General features: G+C 37.6%; 1 protein-coding gene across 1 annotated transcript in view; it reads left to right on the top strand.

Annotated features, from left to right (window-relative positions):
- FREM1 (FRAS1 related extracellular matrix 1) overlaps positions 1-20,377 on the top strand; it is a 115,729-nt gene that overhangs the window by 32,562 nt on the left and 62,790 nt on the right. The window contains 7 exon segments of the mRNA XM_054583175.1: positions 380-470; positions 1,801-1,968; positions 5,664-5,872; positions 8,497-8,590; positions 11,784-12,036; positions 17,808-18,002; positions 19,059-19,244. Of these exon segments, the coding sequence (XP_054439150.1) occupies positions 380-470; positions 1,801-1,968; positions 5,664-5,872; positions 8,497-8,590; positions 11,784-12,036; positions 17,808-18,002; positions 19,059-19,244 (1,196 nt within the window).

The raw sequence follows: 20,377 nt of genomic DNA, 5'->3' as shown, positions 1-20,377 counted from the left end.
GATGGCCACAAAATGACCATATTCTATGATCCCAATCCAGAAAAGTGGCATGAATATACCTTAGGCTGGTAACATGTATGTGACAGCAAGGAAACATTTTTAGGATGAGAACAATGAATCTTTTTTATGATGTCAAAGCAGAAAATATTGTATGTACTTCTTGCAGTAATGATAAGAATGGCAGTAATGACAAGATTGGCATTAATGAGATTAGACTTAAGGCTAGAATCCCCAACATATAAAGACAGGGTATGGGAACTTAATATTTTATTTATTCTCATGATGTGCTCTTTCAGGTTTAAAAAATTTGGTTGTAGGCTATGTGACTTAATTTTTGTTAACTGGAAAATGAGCTGATATATTCAATATTTCTCATCAGACACTTGGATGCTGGGAAATTATTCATGGTGGATAGCATACCAAAGCTAGCCAAAAATCCTGCAGCCCTGGACTTGAAATCATTCACTCAGGTAGGATGCTGTGCTAAAATGTTTAAAAACATGATGGAAATATCCTCTGAGAAGTCCTGGTTCTCCTACTATTGCACTTGAGAATGATAGTCTTTGACATCTGTTACAATTGCTTGATGTCTTTATTCTTTCTGTTTGTACATTTACATTAAGCATGCAACATCTATTTGACAGTGCTTGATCAAGTTGGAATGATTTTTAACATCTTGTAATTTGACACAGACTTTTGCATGGTTTTGCCAGCAGGACCCTGGCACATACGTTGTTATTCCAAAATTCAGTTTATCTAATATCCTACCATAAGGACGTGGTAGAGCTGTTCATAGCAAAGTACCACAAACTGGGTGACTTAAAACAACTGAGATCCATTGTCTCACATTTCACATTCTGGCAGTCTGAAGTCAGGGTGTTGGCAGAGCCTTGCTCTTCTGAAAGTATGTAGGAGAATTCCTCCTTTCCTCTTCCTAGCTTCTGCTGGTTTGATGGCACTCTTTGACATTCCTTGGCTTGCATACATATTGCTCCAACCTCTGCCTGTCATCCAGGGTCATCTTTTTCCTGTTTGTCTCTTTTCTCTTATAAGTTTACCAGATATTGAAGGCTCACCATACTCCACTATGACTTCCCTTAACTAATTACATCTGCAACAACCGTATTTCCAAATAAAGTCACAGTCTGAGGTATCAGGGGTTAGCATACTTTTCAAAATACTTTCAACATCTTTGACACACTTTTTGGGAGGCACAATTCAACCTAAAACATCTACTACTTTCCAAAAATGTTTTATCAGTCTTCTCCTTACTCCTATGGACCCTACTCTGAAGACCCCATAGAGGTCATAGCCATGGTGATGAGTGTGCTTAGACAGCAGCTGCATCTCTAGTTTGGGGCTAATTATGCCTAATCTCACTTTAGTTAGATGTTGTAAATGAGTATGTCAGCCCCATGTGGGAAGTACTATTATTTTATAATTTCATTTAATTTACAGATAAAGAGAAAGAGGCCGTGCTTGACACGGTGACTTAAACTAGTGGAGCTCACACATGAGCTCTACTTATGGAGAAGCTGAGTCAAAATTCAAGTCTCCTGCCTTTTATAGAGTGGACTGGCTTCAAGTACTTGATATATTTACTTGATTTCATTGTCCTTTTCCTTCCCGATCTTTAGAAAATGTGATTTATAAAGTAGACCTTTTTGGAATCCTCAGATTGATGATGGTACATTTACATTATTCCATTTTATTATTATGATGGTTCCCTTGGACCTATATCTCTGAAAGTCTGATCCTTGCAAATTGGCACCCATGTGTCCATCTCAATTTGCTTTGCAGGATGCTGTGAACTATATGAAAGTGGCCTACATGCCACCTATGCATGACATAGGCCCCCATCCGCAACACATCCAGTTCACATTTTCCATCAGCAACCAGCATGGTGGCACTTTGCATGGGATCTGCTTTAACATCACGGTTCTCCCAGTGGACAACCAAATTCCTGAGGTATGTGCAATGTTTGATATAAAGGCTGAAAAGGAAGAATCTCCTGAGGAAAGCAGGGAAAGACTGACTAGAAATGCTGGCTTGTCTTTAGGCAATTTTAAAGAACTTTTTTATTTTCCAGCCACAGTGTAGGAAAAAGCATGGGAAGGGGAGTCCTTTGCCTCCCATGGGACTTTCTGTCTAAAGGTGAGATTTTTCCAGTTGCTGAATTTGGCGTTATTTTCAAAGCTTTTTTCAAAATCTCTTTCATTTCCTTTCTTTTCTGCTGAGTTTCATGTGTTGATCAGGGGAAGGGGATTAAATTATAGGTCTCTTAGCAACCAGAAGGGCTTATTTGCTCTCACCACAGGCTAGCTATGCTACTCTATAATCTAAAGACACTTTTAACTTTCCAAAATGAATTGAGATGGGCCCTTCCATTCTATCCAGTCCTACTCCCCAATGTTTATGAAGTTGTAAAACACTGGGGTCTCTCATTAAAATTGAACTACAAAGGCAATGCCTCCTAGAGAGTCTTATCTGAGAGGTGGGGTTCATACTGGCAGTTTGTTCCATACTCTGCCTCCTCCCCATCAGAGTGCTAGAGTTAATTGGTGTGGCTATTTTTTTTCCTTTTTGTTTTGAATTTATTGAGATGACATTGGTTAATAAAATTATATAGGTTTCAGGTGTACAATTCTATAATAACCCCACCTGGTCTCCTTCCATCACCCTTCACCCACCTCTTTTACCTCTCTCCAGCCTGCTGTCCCTCTGGTAATCACCATAGGGTGATTGTCTGGGTCTATGAGTTTTGTTGTTGTTGTTGTTGCTTTTGCTTAATCCCTTCACCTTTTTTTATGTAGCTGCCCAACCCCCTCTCCCCTCTGACAGCTGTCAGCCTCCTCTCTATCTTTGAGTCTGTTTCTATTTTTTATCAGTTTATTTTTTCATTAGATTTCATGTATGAGGGAAATCATATGGTACCTGTCTTTCTCTGACTGGCTTATTTCACTTAGCATAATGTTCTCCAGGGTCACCTATGATGTATCAAAGGGAAAGATTTCCTTCTTCTTTATGGCCAAGTAATATTCCATTGTGTAAATGTGCCATAGCTTTTTCATTCATTTATCTACTGATGGACACTTGGGCTGCTTCCAAATATTTGCTATTGTAAGTAATACTGCAATGAGCATAGGGGTCCACATATTCTTTCAAATTGGTGTGGCTATTCCTGGACTCATTTTTCTTCCCTAAGAAGCAGAAAGACAAAGTAGGATTACCCATTCATTAGGAACCCGAGGAGACTAGAACCTACATATGTCTCATCCCCAAGGGAATAGGTCACCTTCACAGGTAAGCTACCTGGAATATAGCCTGGAAAGCACTGCTGATCCCTTTCTTGCTCACTCCTCACCATCTCTACACTTGTCCAAGGTTGTGGGACACAGGGCTCACCCTGAGGGAGCAAGGGGCTTACAAAACCCACAGAACTTGGGTTGGGTGAAAAACCATATTTTTGAATAGTGAGTTGCCAACATTAGGAATTCATACTGCAATTTTGAACTTATCATGTTCAAGTCTTATCAAGTCTGGATTTTTGGCTTTTATTGAAAATTTGGAGGCTCTGACAACACCTAGCCCACACATCCCACAGCAACAGTTGGAAAAGGCGTGTTCTCCGGTCACCAAAGTTCCCACCCAACTCCGCGCAGCCGTTTACATCACTGGCCTGACCCCTCAGGACAGTGAGCTTGCAATTGTTGGTAGAAGATGCACCAAGGAACTCACACAAAATAATCTAAACTCTATTCTTTGATTCCCTGTTGGAAACCAGATCACATTCCCATGGAGAAAATAGTTTAGAAAACCAGCTAATTTGACTAGATTTTATTCACGCCATCCTTTTCTATGTATGAGATAGAGGCCAGCAAGTAAAGAAGCTAAAGCTTTTTCTTGAACAATCATGGAGAAGTACTGTTTTATGCAAAGCAGTCAAAGTCTTTTCCTAGAGGAAGATGATCTGTGCAGAAAACCAAGAAGGATGCAAGTTGGTTGAATATTTACGAGGACTTGGTACTCAAGTGGCATAGTGGTTTCTGTCTTTTTTCTACAGTTTGTGGAACAAATTAAATAGTATCTGAGAGACCTGAGAATAGTAGAAATAAAATTAAATAAGTAGTTTCGGGGAAACCAGTCATAGGAATGATTTCCTGATTTCAAATGCCGACAGATGGCTGGACTGAGTGATAACCATGGGGGGACCTTGACACCATGCTAACCTGAAAGAGTCAGGCTGCACACGAAGGTCCGCTTTTACCACCACTGGGCCTGGGGGATAGTCAGCTACTGTCTCAGAAATCCCAGAGATTTGCCTTTGATGTTAGGCTTGATTGCTGAGATAGCCCACAGCTTTACTCCTTAACAGGGCTTAACTTCCACAGGGTGGGGTAAGAAGGATTCCTGCAGATGGGTCTATTGCATCCCTTCAGGCTGTTGCATATGGAGTAGAATGCTCTGCCAGAGAAAGATAGCTCCTGAAGTATGGGTAATGACTGAGCACAGGGATCCTGTTGGTTGACCCTTCAGCCCTCTTCCCAGTGCTACCAATCCCAGACTCTCCTTTTGTATCTCTAGTCCACTCTCTCCTCCCTCTGCCAGAGCCCAGGGTTGGTGGATGCCAATGAAATTTTGTGTTGGCCTTTTAAGAGGCTCTCTGTTTCTCTAGTCATCTCTCCCTGGCAGACAGAAACCCCACTGCTTTTCACACCTGGATGTTATTTGAGTGTCTTTCCCAGTTCTGGTACTCTAAGCTGGGGGGCCCAGCTTGGGATTTAGACCCCAAACTTCTCAGTGGGAACTCCCTACCTGCTGAAATATTCCTCTGGAACTTCAGCTGCCGCCCATGGGAGTCCAGCCAGCCCTCTTACACCTCTACATTTCCTACCAGTCTGTGGTGATGTAAATTCTTCTGTATGTCCTTGGTTATAAGGCTTCTCTCCAGCTAGTGTACAGTTGGTTATTCAGGATGATTTTTCTATAATTTAGTTGTAATTCCAGTTCAGTCCTGGAAAAAGGTTAATATAGCTTACATCTACTTCACTGCCATCTTGGATTGGCTTCAATACTTAAGTCCAATGTTTGAATAAATCTATTTCCTATGGAATGTTCAAATTCTGATCTTCAATTTCCCTGCTCCACTTCCATCTCTGAAATACTATAACTGCTGTTTAAAAACTCCAATTACTTTCCTAAGTCTTTAAGAATTTTTAGGTTGAAGAAAAGAGATGGATTATTTCTCTAGGGGAATTTAATATAGGTCTTACTCATTTTGTAGATTAAGGTATGAATGTGTTGAGCAATGGTTGGTGTGTACATGATGATCGATGTTATTTTTTTCTCATGTTAGCTCCAGTGATAGTAACAAATTTGCTGCTTTTACTATACAGGGGCTGGGATAAATGAATTGTAGATACATTCGGGGTTATAGATCTGCCTTGCTTCTTTGTATCCATCAGTGCTTAGGATATGAAACATTTTATAAACAATATTTCTCAGCCGAGACATTCAGCTATGAACTTGATCTCTTTACCACGTTCTTGAAAAATTATTTAACATGTGAATATGGTACTGGAATTTTTTTATTGGTTTAGTGAGTTCTTCTTCAGGGATACCTCATGGAACAAGGCTTTAAATATTTCTTTTCTTCTTTCTAGGTACTAACCAACCCTCTGAGAGTGGTTGAGGGAGGTCACTGTGTTGTCAGCACAGAGCATATTCTGATTTCTGACGTGGATACCAAACTGGACAGTATCTACTTCTCCCTGCAGAGACCGCCTCAGCATGGAAGGGTGGAGCTGAATGGGTTTCCTCTAAACACAGGGGACACATTTTCTTGGGGAGAACTCCATGCCTTAAAAGTTAGGTTAGAATATTTCCTGGCTTTTTTTCTTTACATGCTTTGGCTCCCATCTGGATCAACTGTGAGGCAGAGTAAAAGAAAGAAGTTCATCCAATTCATTCAGAAGTACTAACATGCCACTCATTACTTTCAAGGGTCAGTTGAAAATTAGAAATGACAAAATTTTACATTTTCCCCAGACAGCTTCTTTCCCTCTGGCTTGCTGTCACAGGGGGATGGCTTTATGGATATTTAAACAGCAAAATATTCATTACCATGAATATTAAATTTGATGAAACTATACATATCACAAGAGATAACAGTCAAACTAGATTGATATAGACTGAAATCATCTGTAAGGCTAATCTACATAATTGAACTTGGCTTTAAGAAAAGCCAATTTCAGAACCCTGGAAACCAGGGAATAGAATTCTGTTGATCAATGCCTTTAGTCTAAATTTTATTACATTCTACTGGGAAGGGGATTTGCAGGTGAGAAAATAGGATAGGCTGGGTAGGTTGGGTATGGAGTAAGTCTTGGGTCCCTGACAGGGATAGAACAGCCTCTGCCTCACAGTCCTATAGTAGTGCCCTTACCTTGAACCTAGTCTTTTATGGTTCTATAAGAAACTTTTCTAAAAAATCTAGTAAAAAAAACCTTCTGTAAAACAATGCAAGATACTCAAAAGCAATGGTCAGGTAGACCAACATACTGGTTAATTTTTTACAAGTTCAAGTTATAGATAGGAATTTTGGCCCTTCTGATAGAGTACAGTAGGAAGTATTAGGCATCAAATGCTTAGTTCCATATTGGAAATTTAATAGGAACTAGGATTCATACACAGCAAGATCAATTTCATATGATAGTTTAGTTACATTATTTACTTACAGCCGCTGATATCTTTAACTCTTTTCATTACTCTTATCCTCATTAAAATTTCCTTTCCTTTTGAGGTCTCAGTTCTTAGCTACAGGTTAGAGAGCTGTTTAAGTAGTTCTACGATGGTGTGAATGATGGATTGAAAGAGAAAAATGCCAGTATTAGCCAGCCCACATAGTTTAAGCATTCTTCTAGAGATTTGCAATTATTATTTTTTTTTAAATTTAAACTTCACATCAATCAAGCCAGTTGAGTAGATGGTTCTATTCTTGTGTTACAGTTGAAACTAAGGTACATAGAGGTGAGGTCACTTAGTATATGTCAGAGTCTGGTTATGAAAGAAGTTCTGTTTGACTGCATAGCCATGCCTTTGGATGTGTACTCCCAGCCTCACTTGGCCCTTTTAGAAATTTTGGCATAGTAAGAGCATTTGCACATTATCTCATACCAATCTAATTTGCTGAAAATATAAGGGAACATGACCAAGTAAAGTATAGGAGGCAGCCTGTGGGAAGGACACTGGAGCAAGGAGGTGGACCTTCTCTACCATTGGAATAGAATCCCAACCCATCTATCCAGAGTAGGGGGAGGTTGGTCCTGAGTAAAATACCTTTTAACCCTGGAAATTTTCATATATAAGTGTTTTATATGTATGTTCAATATACTATACTATTTTTAACGCAAATTCCTTTTTTGTTTTTTTAAACCCAGTTTGTTGAGATATAATTTATATGCCTTTCATACACAATTCCCTAGTTTAAGTATATGATTCAGTGGCTTTCCATATGTCCATAGATTTGGGCAACTCTCACCATAGTCAATTTTGAAATGTTTTCATTACCTCAAGAAGAAATCCTGTATCCTTTATCTGCCCCTCCTAATTCTTCGTCGCCTCCCAGCAGTAGACAACCACTTATTTATTTTCTATCTCTAGATTTGCCCATCCTGGGCATTTCATAGATAATATCACCCAATGTGTAGTACTTTGTGATTGGCTTCTAATAGAACTTTTAATTTAATTTTATATTTCCTTTCATGCGTATTTTAAACAGGTCATTGAAAAGCTAAAAATTTGGCTCAGGGCAATGGCTTTTTAGAACTTATTGTGTATCACTACAGTGGGCTGGAGAGTAAATGGAAAGTCTAGGAACAGACACTTTCTTTAAGAAATTTGACTGAGAATGAAAGGGCATTGAAGCCAAGGCCAGACTACGGAAAAATCTTTTTATGTCTGAAATTTTTATAGATGGAAAAGAAGAGAGGTAGTAAAAAAAAAAAGAAAAAGAAAAAAAAGGGAAAATGGCAGAAGAGAGGCAATAAATACGTCCTAGATCAAAGTTTGAGAGAAGAGCTGAACAGCTCCAGAGCACAGACAGGAGAATTAGCCTTAGTGAGGGAGGAGGGAGACTCATCCAAAGCTACATAGTGTCGCACTTTTACGTGTCTACTGCCCAGTTTCAGAGTCCTCCTGGCACCAACATTTTCTGTAAGTAATCAGAGATGCGCCAGCTGGTTTCCACTGTCACAGTGGCAGACTAAAGGGCTGCTTTTGGATTTGAGGAGAAATTATGAATGCACATGACACATTTTTCCAGGGGGAGCAATTTTATATTCAGGGATACTTAAGTAGTTAAATATGATTATCCTGCATTTTTTGATCCTTATTTTTTGAACTTATTGCCAAAGCCATGAATGAGCTCTCGTGTCAGGCATCTCAGGATACTCTCTTAGTGGTCTTGAGAGGTTATGACAAATGTCCTCCCCACAGGTATCAGCACGATGGATCTGAGATACTTCAGGATGACATATTCTTGGAGGTCACAGATGGCACCAATTCAGGAGAATTTGTTCTACACATTGAGGTGGGTGGAAAGTTTCCTCCCTGGTTTAGAAGACTCTTAGAGTCTCTGATAGAGTCTGTGATAGAACACAGACTCCAAAGATGAGAATGCCTGCTTACATCTTTGACTATCTCAGGACAGGAAATAGAGAGCAAAGTTGTATTGGTGAAGTGGGCATATTGTTTTCTTTCTTCAGTCCGTTTAAAGATAGAGGTGCTCTGGCCTCAAACCCATATACTTAACTTTAAATGCAGTTGATTTTATGTATAAAGTATTTCTAATATCTTTGAGCTGTAACACTCAACCTATAGCTGAGCAGGTTAGACTAGCCTCACCAGGATTTTCTCTGTCGTATGGATGACGCTCTGTCTGTACATGCATGGTGCCCCTTTGTGAACTGGCCTGAGGCGTGTTTGAAATGATGATTTTCCCACTTTCGACAGATGAAGAAAAATCTGCACACAAAGGTTGAGTATATTCCCAAAGACCTGATGGGAACCCCTAAGTTTTGCTGTTCAGTGACCACTCAGCTCCATAAGCATAACTCATAGGATTTGCAGATATTTAGAGTTAGTGACAAAGGGAGGTCTTCAAAAAGACTCATTATGCTCGTGAAAGAGCCACTAATTATTCTTACTTTACTAACTTCTATTTGTGTTTGAATTTTGTCAGATTTTTGTGATGTGAAATTATTATTTGTGATAATAATAATGGGTCTATAAAATATTTTACAGTTAATAACTAATTAAGAATGACCACATCCATCTAATGTTTTAAGGAGACAGGGAAGGAATTATCCCCATTTTATGGTGAAGGGCATGTAGGTCCAAGAAGGTTCAATGACATGCCCAGCGTCATTACCTTGACTGTGTAGACCAGACCTGGGCTGGCACCTCCACTCTCTGGTACTTAGACCAATGTTCCTCCCTCCTCACCACTCCTACAGCTGTAAATTACCAGGTGAGTATAGTGATCATGTTTGCTAACATTTCGTGAGTACCTAACCATGCCCATCATGATGAAGAGCTTCTTCTTTCCATTTTTCCACTTAATCCTCATGATGGCCTTGAGATCTAGATGAAGAACAATATGTTATTTCAGCTTCAATAAGAAAATTTATTTTCTATTGACAGACTTTTATATAGAGAGAGAGCATTTCTGAGTTACTTTTTTTCCTGAAAAGCAAATTTTAGGGGGAAAAAAAATTCAGCCCTACTTATCTTCTCGCATTAGCATCTTCTTATTAATGACAATAAGCAGTGCATTTGGGGAAAACAGTGTGTTTATTTTTCTTTTTTAGACAAAAGGGCATGGCCTTTGAAAGCCAGTCAGAAGTAAAAACCAATTTCGGACAATTCCATGTGATTTTTTTTTTTTTTATCTAGAAGAAAAGTTTTAATTCTGTTGCCTTTAGACTGTATTATTCATTTGTGGCTGAGGCTATTTCCTAAACTGCTATGAGGTGGTCATCGTGAATGTATTGGTGAGATTCATTGATCAAGTCAAGAACTAGAGTAAGGTGGTCTTTAATGAATCCATTCAGAGGAGTTGAATAAAGATACTGTTTTCTTATAAGCCAATAGAAAATAGAATATTGTATACTTTTTTTACTTTTTATTAGATAAATAAGCCTGGGTTTCTATCACCCCATCCCTCTATCCATTAAAGGACAGTGTCAATATAATTTCATGTATACTTATTGTAGAGTGTAACAACTGTTTAAATAGCAGGGTAATTGGGGCATATATACAGGGTTATGTTCATTTATTCATTTATGCCACAAATATTTAATTAGTGTGTTCTTTTTTGAATTTTTTAATAGTTCATTTTTTATTGTATTATTTTCCATTACTGTTTATCCCTCCTATACTCTCTTCTGCCTCCATCCCCCTGCCCCCTTTGATAGTATCTTCTGTACTAGCCAGGTCCTATGCTAGATGCTCCCAAGCCTATGGTGGTGAATGAGACAAATAAAGCTTACAGGCAAAGACTGAAGGCAGACATTAAACAGATTATCACTGAAATAGTTAATTAGTTAAAATGTGAGGTGTTCTACAAATAAATGGGGTGCTAAAAGAGAGTAAATAGTAGAGGTTCCTAAATGAGCCTGAGTTGCCAAGGAAGTTTTTCCTGAGGAATCCACATGTGACGTGTGGAAGGAGATAGCCAAGCAGAGCTGGGGGCAGAGCACACCAAGCCAAGGGGCAGAGAGAGGGTGCTAGACGGTGCAAAGGCCCGAGATGGGAGGAATGCCGTGTTTTGGGGTGAAAATGGAGTGGGGTGGCAAAGGCACCCCATAGCATGAAATGAGGCCAGAGACATCCTAGGAGAAGCACTGGGAAGCCATTGAAGGTTCCTACTGGTAAGTGACTTGCTGAGAGCCAAATTTTAAAAGATCCTTTTGGCGGAAGCAAGGGAGAAGGAAGGTGGCTGAGAGCATTCACAAGCCAGGCTTGATAAGTCAGCTTGCAGCATACACCAAGTTGCGGTTGTAAACTCAGAGGAGGAACATCCTTCATGTCCATTGAGAAGACATACATTTTCAAATTTCTTCATCCTCTTTTTAAATTCTGAGAGCCAGTGTGAGCCTATGTTGCTTTCTTTCCCTTTTTCTTGGAGCTTTATTTTCATGACAGTAAGAGAAAAATGTTTTGTCAAGTTGAAACCTGGCATTGATTTGATGGGTATGGAGTTTCAGATTTAACTTAAAATGTTTCAAATACAGCTGCTACTTATTGTGGGTCCAGAGAAACTTCCTGGGTGGCAGGAAATTGAGGATAGAAGAGAGCTTTGTAATTTGAAATATAAATAACTTTGATGTGGTAAATGTAAATGCATAAGACCACAAGGACCAGATTTCCTCTAGAATATGTGTGAATTTAATGAAGGAGGTTAGGGGCTTTGGTGAAGGATGCTTTATATTACATTTATATTTTGTCTGCCTGAAAACAAATGGGAGACTTGAGTCCCAAACCATAACTGTACTCTCCCATTCCTATCTAAAATGTCTCTCATGTGGGTCATTTCTCATAATATGGGTCATATGGGGAAAGTTAAAAGATACAAACTGCTTGGCCAAATTCCATGGCTATTGTTTCACGTGTCTGGAAGATTGAAAATGCCTGTCATTCTGACTATGAGCTATGGGTTACCAGTTGGGCAATTTGTCATTGCTTTCTTTTTCTTGAAAACATGCATTTTTTTTTCTCCTTAGGTATTTCCCGTAAATGATGAGCCACCGATTCTAAAGCCTGACCTCAACCCCAAGATGCATTGCTCAGAGGGTGATGAGGTGGTCATCACCTCTGAATACATTTTTGCTACTGATGCGGACAGTGATGACTTGAAGCTGATGTTTATAATTTCTCGGGCACCTCAGCATGGGGTGGTGAGGAAAGCTGGAGTCACAGTGGATCAGTTCTCTCAGGGAGACGTTATTTCAGGGGCTGTGACATACAAACACACAGGTAATTGACAGCATTGTGACTAGCTTGAGCGAGGGAGTGTAAGTAACACCACAAGAGTCTTAACCCCACTCCTTACTATAGGTTCCAATAATCTAACTGTCTTAATGTTTGCTGCCATTAGAAAGAAGCAGCAGCAGTCTGTATCCCATTTTTCAAGTAGGATCACATACTTAGAAGTATTTCTGATCTCAGTAATATAATGAACTTCAGAGTAGAGAAAGATAAAGTATTATTGTTATTCCATCCGTCGTGCTCACACATAGTTCTTCTGTTCACTCTGAGGTTATCCTCACTCCCTTTTTGGTCAATTGTTTCGTGGCGTTTTTTTGTCAATTGGATGACGGCTTTATTTGACCATCACAACTTCTGGCTTCTGCGTTCATAAATCACAACATTGTAGCAAAAATGTCTAAAGTAAACTCCCTAAGATAATTATGTTATTAATTTTAAAAGTTTACTGATCACCCTCTAGCTTTTAAGAAGTAACTGGCCTGCATTTGAAGTTTCTGAAAAGCAAAGATGACATCTCAGGCTTTGTGTAACTTGTCCACAGCACCCAGCAGTGGTGGACACAGATTAGAGATACAGTAAATGCTTGTTTATTAGTACCAAGCTTACGCTTCTGGCATAACATTATATTGTTACCCAGTGGCATATATTCCCCATGTAAAATGTTCAAATAAATAAAATATTAATTCACCATCTGATAGCTGCAAGGCACAGCACTAGGCATTGTGAGCTGCAAAGGATTATAATCCAGACCCTGTTGTGAAGGACTTTTCCTTTAAATTGGTAGACAAACCCATTCACATTAAAAAGTGACAGTGTGATACCCTGCATGTCATCCGCATGTCATCACCCCTTACAGGTCCTCTGAATTCCAGATCGGGGCACTTCCGCAATAAGGACACCATATGCTCCCTCTAGCTGCGTTTCATTGCGCTCTATTACACTCCCAGGTTCACTAGTCTGTGTGCCTCTCTAACCTGTAAATTCCATGGGGGGAGTATGATTGGATATGTAGGCCAAGTGAGTGGTTGTAAAAATCAGAGATATCAGAATTCATATCATTTTCTTATTCGAAGAGAAATAGAGCGAGAATGTAAGCAGTGAGGGGAGGGTGAAAGGAACCCAAGGAGGGAGGATTGAGATATCTAAGAATTAATCTGGAAATGGGAGAAAACAGTTGTAAAATAATATTTTTATATGTATTTTGGTAAACAGTGCTTTATTAGGATACCAGTTGTCTCATGCCCATTAGTACTGTGTATTTTAATTATTCCCAGACATCTTTTTTTCTTTAAATGGCATTTCCTTATGTTTTATCTGTGTTTAGTCTTAGGTGAGCTTTATTTAGTTATTTCCTTGCCTTGGGGAGCATCATCCAGGTACCTGATGCTTTTCAATGTCTCCGAAAAGTTTACAACTAGGTACTTCTTTTTGATCTCCCCAGGAGATCTCAAATAGACTGGCAGAAAGGGATCCAAAGACCAACAATTGTTGTTTGTTACAAAATTTTAACCTCTTTGGCAGGCTCGTGCAGCATAGATAAGTTGGGGTGAGATGAAATGTATCTTCCAGTGCCTTGTTCCAGGTGTTAAACAACAGATGTGATAGCCACATAAGAGAGTGTTAACTAATTTTTTTCATAAGACCTAGTATGACATTGGGGCAATTATTTCAAGTAGATTTTTTTGCTATGTTATTAAGTTAGCAGAAATATTGTATTCAAAAGATTTTTTTTTGGAGTGCTACGTTTTCTTATAATGTTCATGCAATTACTCAGTTGGTAGTTATTTAGCACTGTGCTAAGATTTGTATAAAGAACCATTATTGTAGGATCTAGTTTCAGTGGCCTCTTGTCTGCATAACAATGATTATAAAAGTCACCTGAGAATAATTTGTCACCATTATTTTATTTGATTTCTATTATTATGGAAATAACACATGCTCACTGCAGAAAACTTAGAAAGTATGGAAAAATATCATGATGTTTTGAAAAACATCACTTATTTACCTGTTACATTACAGTATTACAGTATTTTATTTTTTTCTAACCATAATTTTTAACGTAGTTGCAATTGTGTTGTATGTGCAGTTTTATAGATTACCTTTTTCATTTAAATTATCACCATAAGTGTTTAAAATACTTTTTCATTAACTATGAAGTTTCTTTTTCTTTCTTTATTAATTTTTAATTGAATTCATCAGGGTGACATTGGTTAATAACATTATATAGTTTTCAGGTGTACAGTTCTATAACATATCATCTGTATATTGTATTGTGTATTTACTACCACTAGTCAAGTGTCCTTCCATCACCATTTATCCCCCCTTTACCTTCTTTTACCACCCCCGCCCCTTTACTCTGACAATCACCATATTGTCTGTGTCCATGAGTCTTTCTTTCTTTTTTCCTTCATACCTTCACCTTTCTCACCCAGCCTCCAAACCCCTCCATTTCCTCTGACAGCTGTCAGGATGTTCTCCATATCCTTGAATTTGTCTCCATTTTGTTAGTTTATTAGTTTAAAATATAAGTGAAGTCATACATATTCTCCTATCTTTCTCTGACTGGTTATTCCACTTAGGGTAATACTCTCCCGGTCCACCCATACTGTCACAAAAGATAATATTTCCTTCCTTTTTTATGGCTGAGTAGTATTCCATTGTGTAAATGTACCACAACATTTTTATCCACTCATCTACTGTTAGATACTTGGACTGTTTCTAAATTTTGACTATTGTAAATATTGTTGCAATAAACATAGAGGTGCCTATATTCTCTCAAATTAGTGTTTCAGGTTTCTTTAGATATATTCCCAGAAATAGAATTGCTGGATCATAAGGCAGTTCCATTTTTAATTTTTGAGGCAACTCCATACTGCTTTCCACAGTTGCACCAGTCTGCATTCCCACCAGCAGTGCATGAGGGTTTCCTTTTCTCTACAACCTTGCCAACACTTGTTGTTTGATGATTTATTGATGATAGCCATTCTGACATTTGTGAGGTAATACCTCATTGTGGTTTCCGTTGCATTTCTCTGATGATTAGTGACAGTGAGCATCTTTTCATATGTCTGTTGGCCATCTGTATGTCCTGTTTGGAGAAGTGTCTCCAAGTCTTTTTACCATTTCTTAATTGGATTATTTTTTTGGTATTGAGTTTTATAAGTTCCTTATAAATTGTGGATATCAAGCCCTTATCAGATATATCAGTTAATATGTTCTCCCACTCAGTGGGTTTTCTTTTCATTTTGTTGCTCATTTCCTTTACTGTGCAAAGGCTTTTTAGTTTGATGTAGTCCATTTGTTCATTTTTTTCTTTTGTTCCCTTGCCTGAGCTGATACCACTATTATTCAACATGATACTGGAAGTCCTATCCACAGCAATTAGACAAGAAGAAATAAGAAGCATTCAAATTGGAAAAGAAGAAATAAAACTGTCATTATTTTCAGATGACATGATGCTGTATATAGAGAATCATAAAGATTTAACCAGAAATTACTATAACTGATAAGTGAATTTAGTAAAGTAGCAGGATACATAATAAATATCCAAAAAACAGTTGTATTTTTATATACCAATAATGAACCAGGAATGGCCAGCCAATGGCCTGAGAATCACATGTGGCCCAGGATTGCTGTGAATGAAGCCCAACACAAAATTGTAAATTTACTTAAAACTTTTTTTTTTCCTCATCAGTTTTCGTTAGTGTTTGTGTATTTAATGTGTGGCCCAAGACAACTCTTCTTCTTCCAGTGTGGCCCATTTATGCTAAAAGGCTGGACACCCCTGCTATCAAAAAGGGAAACTAAGAAAACAACCCCATTTATAATGCCTTCAAGAAAATAAAATAACTAAGAACAAATTTAACAAACGATGTAAAAGACCTGTACTTGAAAAATTATAAGACACTGGAGAAAAAATTGAAAAAGAAGCAAATAAGTGGAAGCATACTTGTATACCATGTTTATAGATAAGAAGCATTAACATCATTAAAATGTCTGTACTACCCAAACCAAACTATAGATTTAATGCAATTCCTACCAAGACACCAATGGTATATTTCACAGGACTAAGATGAATATTTCAGAATTTATATGGAACCACATAAGACTCCAAATAGCCACAACAATCTTGTCAAAAAAATAACATAGTGGAGGAATCATGCTACCTAATATCAAACGATACTACAAAGCTATAGTAATCAAAACAGCATGGTACTGGCATAAAAACAGACATATAGCACAATGGAACAGAATAGAGAGCCCAGAAATAAACCCACGTCTTTATGGTCAATTAATATTTGACAAAGAAGGAAAGAACATACAGTGGATTAAAGACAGACTATTCAACAAATGGTGTTAGAAACATTGGACATATATGTACAAAAAAGTAAAACTAGACCACCTTCTTATACCATATACAAAGATAAACTCAAAATGGATTGAAAACTTAAGTGTTAGATTTGAAACCATAAAAATCCTAAAAGAAAACATAAGCAGTAAAATCTCACACATTTCTCATACCAATACTTTTTTCTGATAAAATATTTATTAAATGTTATAAAGTTAGTGTAAACATAAGCTTAATAAATAAAATATTTTATGATATAAAATTGGCTATTCTCCAACCATTAAGCATAGAGTCATTAAAATTTTTCTGTAAATACTATGACTAAGAGTTTTAAGTATAGATAATGTCCTTAAACTATATTTCATTTCAAGGTAAAGAATTCTCCCACCAAGGTTGAAGGCTGGCTGTTAAATTCTAATTCTCTCAACTTCAACTCTATTTTTCCTTAAAAACTGTTTCTCATCCTTTAATCATTTGGTTCCTCCATAATATCACCTCTGAATTGTATCAATACTTGTTTTTTTTTTTTAAACCGAGAGAGTGGTGCCAAGCACAGTACTCTGGATGTGACCAATGTATCTTGTGAAAAAGTGATGATGTCCCTGATCTTTTGCACTCTAGTCTCATCAAAACTTCAAGCATAATTGCTTCCCTTTTGGCACTTTCAGAGTGATGCATGAGAATTACCAAAAGCGCATCTGGCAAAACTTTCAGTTCCCTGGATAATGAACACGACTACGTCAGTGCTATTAGCTAGTAACCTGAGAGTGACTGTCCTGTTCGCTGATAAACTGTCTCATCTTCCTTCTTCCCCTCACTGCCTGAGTGGAGGGTATTTTGAAACTCATAGGTATCAACCGTAAAGAGAATAAAAAAATGAAAACAAATATCACTTCTTTTCAAGGTGCTGTTCTTATTTTGTTAAATCTTGGCTTTTATATATTAAAAAAAATACTGAAACAAACAACAAAATGAGGATTATCTCTATATTTCACCTCTCCATGTTTTTTGTTTCTTAGACTTACGATGTGGTTGATGGTTTTTCATTTAAGGTGGTTTAATGCAAATTGGCAATTACCAAAGAGAATTATGAGAGAAGAATGAAACCATCACTAGTTTTGTGTCTCATCTTTGGTCATTTGTGACCTGTCAGACCCTTGTTAGCTCTGCTTTACCCCTCCATTTGGTAATAGATGTTTGGCAGGGATTTCATCAAAAGCCACAGATGGGCAAACATTTTTGCATTATTTTCATAACTCAAATTTCATAGTGATAAAATCGAGTTTTATTTTTTAGCCACTTAAGTTCCTCTTCTTGATATTCTATACTTGTAGAAGAGGTTTGAGTAGATTTCATCTTGGTATTCAATATTTTTAAAAAGTCAGGTTTCAGCTATAGTTGTGTCTTCCAGGTGGCGAGATTGGCCTGGTGCCTTGTCATGACACCATTACATTAGTGGTTTCAGATGAAGAAGCAGGCCCTTCAGTGAATGGCTGTTGCTACAATGGACCTCATCCATCTGTTCCTCTTCATGAGTCCTTTCCCGTGTATGATCTCAACATCACGGTACATCCAGTGGACAACCAACCACCTTCAATTGCAATAGGTGACAATGTTTTTTTCTGTTAAAATTCTATCACCTCACCTAGTCACATACCCATGGTTCAGTGATGTACTTTACTTACAGTCAAAATAGAAATCCATGATACAGAATTGCCTTCAATAACTGCCTTAATGCAAATTTGTGGAAAACCCCAAATCTGTAAAAGATTACAGGGCAAAAGAATTTACTTGTTTAAAAATTTAGATAATTCTGCATGGCGGGGGAGAGAGAGAGAGAGAGAGAATGTGTTAGGATGAGGAGGGCATTGGAATCCTCAAATAGTCTGGTTTTATTTCACATGAGAAAATACTATGTGCCTGCTGGAGAGAGAGTAATTTATTTTGTCCATAGTAATTTCTATTAGAACAGAATGAGTATACCAAAGAGACCATTTATATACATTTAACTGTATTTGCTTTTTAGAAAGTCATCTCTTCATAGGCATTATGTATATGTTCTGTCTCTCAGAAAAAAATATGAGCATATGTATGAATATTATTGAAATTTGCAAACTATCTCCCAAGCAATGTTCTGGAAAGAAAGCATTGTCCCTGCAGAATAATTAAGTACCAAGGCATTAAAAAAACGGTGGTTATGAGCAATTCATAATAGCTTGCAGGCAATTAACGCTCTGACAAACAGAGGTAACAACTGATCTTGAAGAGTGCATAAACTACATTTAGTGGCTTATCATTAAAACAGTTTGGCAACTCTTATTTTCATTTGTCACTTCTATAGAGACACAAGGGAAATCAGAGTTCCTTGAGAATGACTAAAGGGCTGTACTGAAGCATTTAGTATTTCTGCTGTCTTTCCATTATTGTCTGGCTTGCTCGTACAAGGAAAAAAATGTAATTCCATAAGTCAAATCCCATGCATTAGCCCTGAATATTTTCACTGTAAGGAGAATTACGCCAGAGGAAATGAAAATCTCCTGTGGAAGTGTATTAGCATATGGGAGGCCTCTCCAAACTGAAATTTCAATCACTCCCTTTGTCCTCACTATTCTGATTAAAGGATTTCATGCTAAGTCATAACTATGTTATTACTTGTATGCAGGTACCATGTTCGTGGTAGATGAGGGTTTCTCAGGAGCCCTCACCATTAACCATTTGTCAGCCACTGACCCTGACACTGCAGCAGATGACTTGGAATTTGTTTTGATTTCTCTTCCCCAGTTTGGCTATCTTGAAAACACCCTTCCTTCCATGGGTTTTGAGAAAAGCAATATGGGCGTAAGTATAGGTAAGTAGTTTCCTGACCAGCATAACTTGCCTATGTGTATGCTCTTACTGGCTAGATCATGCTCAATCACTGGGTAAGAACTGAAAAAATGGTCAAAGCACCATATACATTTAAGGAATTATTATTATGGCTGATACTTTTGAATATTATTATTTTTAATTTTAACTTTAAAATTTCCCATGCATGCAAGTTTACTTCAAAATAAATGAAAATTTTACCTATGAAAATGAATAATTTCTGGGGATCTAAGATACCTCATGGGGACCATAGTTAACAATAGTGAACTGTGCATTTGAAAGTCACATTGCAAGTCTGCTTTAATGTTCTCACCACCTGAACAACAGCATGGTAATTATATGAGATGAGTGATGTGTAACTAACCTTATTGCAGTAAACATTTTGCAGTATATGTGTGTATCAAATCATCACCTTAAACTTACACAATGTTATATGTCAATTATATCTCAATAAAGCTGGAGGGGATGGATAGATTAATTGTTAAAGTTTACACAATGTTCCTGTGACTTAATGCACAACATTGAATACTTTTCTCTTTTGACTTAAGACATTGTCAAAATATCAAACAGCGGGTCAGCTAATTCCACTCAATCCAACCAGGTGCTTGATGATTGACTCTTGTTTTGTCTTTATTTGAAAGGGATGGTTTCTTTCTTTTTTCTAATACATCCTTTTATTTGGTATTTTTAAAAATTACCAACCTTCTATCAGGGGAAAATTAATATGTAACAAGAAAACTGAGGCCCTGGGAAAGGAAAGGTAACTCAATAAAGAGCAGATTTTCTCTATAGTCCATACTCTTCACAATACATGGCTTAAAAAACATTGGGCTCTGTGTCTTTAACAGAGACATACAGGGATTTCCTTAAGTTACTGGGAAAGGCAGAGAGATGGTCTCTTTCTAAATGAAACGTGACAAGAACTGCTCATACAGAAAACTAATTTTAACCAAGAGATTATTTCACTGACCCAAGTATATCAACACTCGTCATGAAGTCCCTTAGCATCCTGGTTAGCAGTTATCGCCTTTCTGTTCTGCATGCAAACTTTAACCCTCCCTCAGGATTTATGGATATCTGTTTTTATATTGACAGTTGACAGTCATTGATAGCCGA

The sequence above is a fragment of the Pteronotus mesoamericanus genome, unplaced genomic scaffold, assembly GCF_021234165.1.
Source record: "Pteronotus mesoamericanus isolate MK-2021 breed Mesoamerican mustached bat unplaced genomic scaffold, CSHL_Meso_final contig_73, whole genome shotgun sequence".
NCBI lineage: Eukaryota > Metazoa > Chordata > Mammalia > Chiroptera > Mormoopidae > Pteronotus > Pteronotus mesoamericanus.
The sequence above is the reverse complement of the archived record's forward strand: the minus strand, read 5'-3'. Positions and strand labels throughout refer to the sequence as shown.